Genomic DNA, 918 nt, shown 5'->3' on the forward strand with positions numbered 1-918 from the left:
CTTGTCATCATCAAAATGTCTGTATTTTGTCAGTATAGATTATTATAAAAGTCCCAAATTATTGTTGGGCTTTACACAAAAAAAAAACTGTTAAAGTTTGCTGAATTTATGATCAGCAGTCTTTAAATTAGGGGTCCAGTCAGTAGGATGTCCTGTCTGTCTACAGTATCTATGTACAGTCAGAGAAACTACAATGAATTGTTGGGTCACTTTGTATTTTCTGTCTTCAGTACCATCATTACACTCAGACACATCGAGTCTTATTTATCTGTTTTAATCCAGAAAGATCATTTAAACATGAAAACAATGATGAGAAAATCTGATCTAAAACTAAAACAGTTGACCAGCCCTTTAACACACTTTGTTAACAAAACAGCAACACGAYGAGCATCATGACGACTTCATAAATGAGAAAATCATTTCAGATTGTTTAGCATCACGTACAGCAAGAAGCTCTACACAAAACCCCCCGAGTCAGGGAGCAGGGGTCCGATCAAATCCTCCAGCAGGGCTTTCGTTTCAGCAGGACGACTATTTTCCCGGCGTATCGTAAATCTCTTTGGGGTGTCTGAATATCAGTGGCTGAGTCAGGAGAGGAGAGACAAAGACATTGTTTCGTTTATTCCAAATGCTGTAATTGAAACACCTTCAAGTAAAACTCTTCCTGTTTTTACTTACCTGGTAGGGGCCGCTGCCGCTGCCGCTTGCTTCATTAGGAATTCGATTCTGTCTGTCAGACCCTGAGGACAGAAAACAACAATAAACAAACAACCTCCTCCCATCGAGATGCTCGGTTTCAATTTAAATCTGAAAAACAGAACATCTTTTACACTGCAAAAAATGCCCATCTTACCAAGTTTTAAAACCTTATGTCCAGCCAAAAAGTCTTTTTGATTATGTTTTGAGACTGATTTACTA

The 918-nt window shown here is 38.4% G+C and overlaps 1 protein-coding gene across 1 annotated transcript in view; it reads right to left on the reverse strand.

Annotated features, from left to right (window-relative positions):
• Nucleotides 1-265: 265 nt before the first annotated feature.
• The window catches only part of LOC106521072 (T-cell surface glycoprotein CD3 delta chain), a gene marked incomplete in the record, with an annotated part of 8,250 nt that continues 7,597 nt past the window's right edge, over nt 266-918 (reverse strand). Inside the window, 1 exon segment of the mRNA XM_014013480.1 lies at nt 266-579. Within this exon segment, the coding sequence (XP_013868934.1) occupies nt 532-579 (48 nt within the window).

This window comes from Austrofundulus limnaeus, unplaced genomic scaffold (assembly GCF_001266775.1).
Source record: "Austrofundulus limnaeus strain Quisiro unplaced genomic scaffold, Austrofundulus_limnaeus-1.0 Scaffold102, whole genome shotgun sequence".
Lineage (NCBI taxonomy): Eukaryota > Metazoa > Chordata > Actinopteri > Cyprinodontiformes > Rivulidae > Austrofundulus > Austrofundulus limnaeus.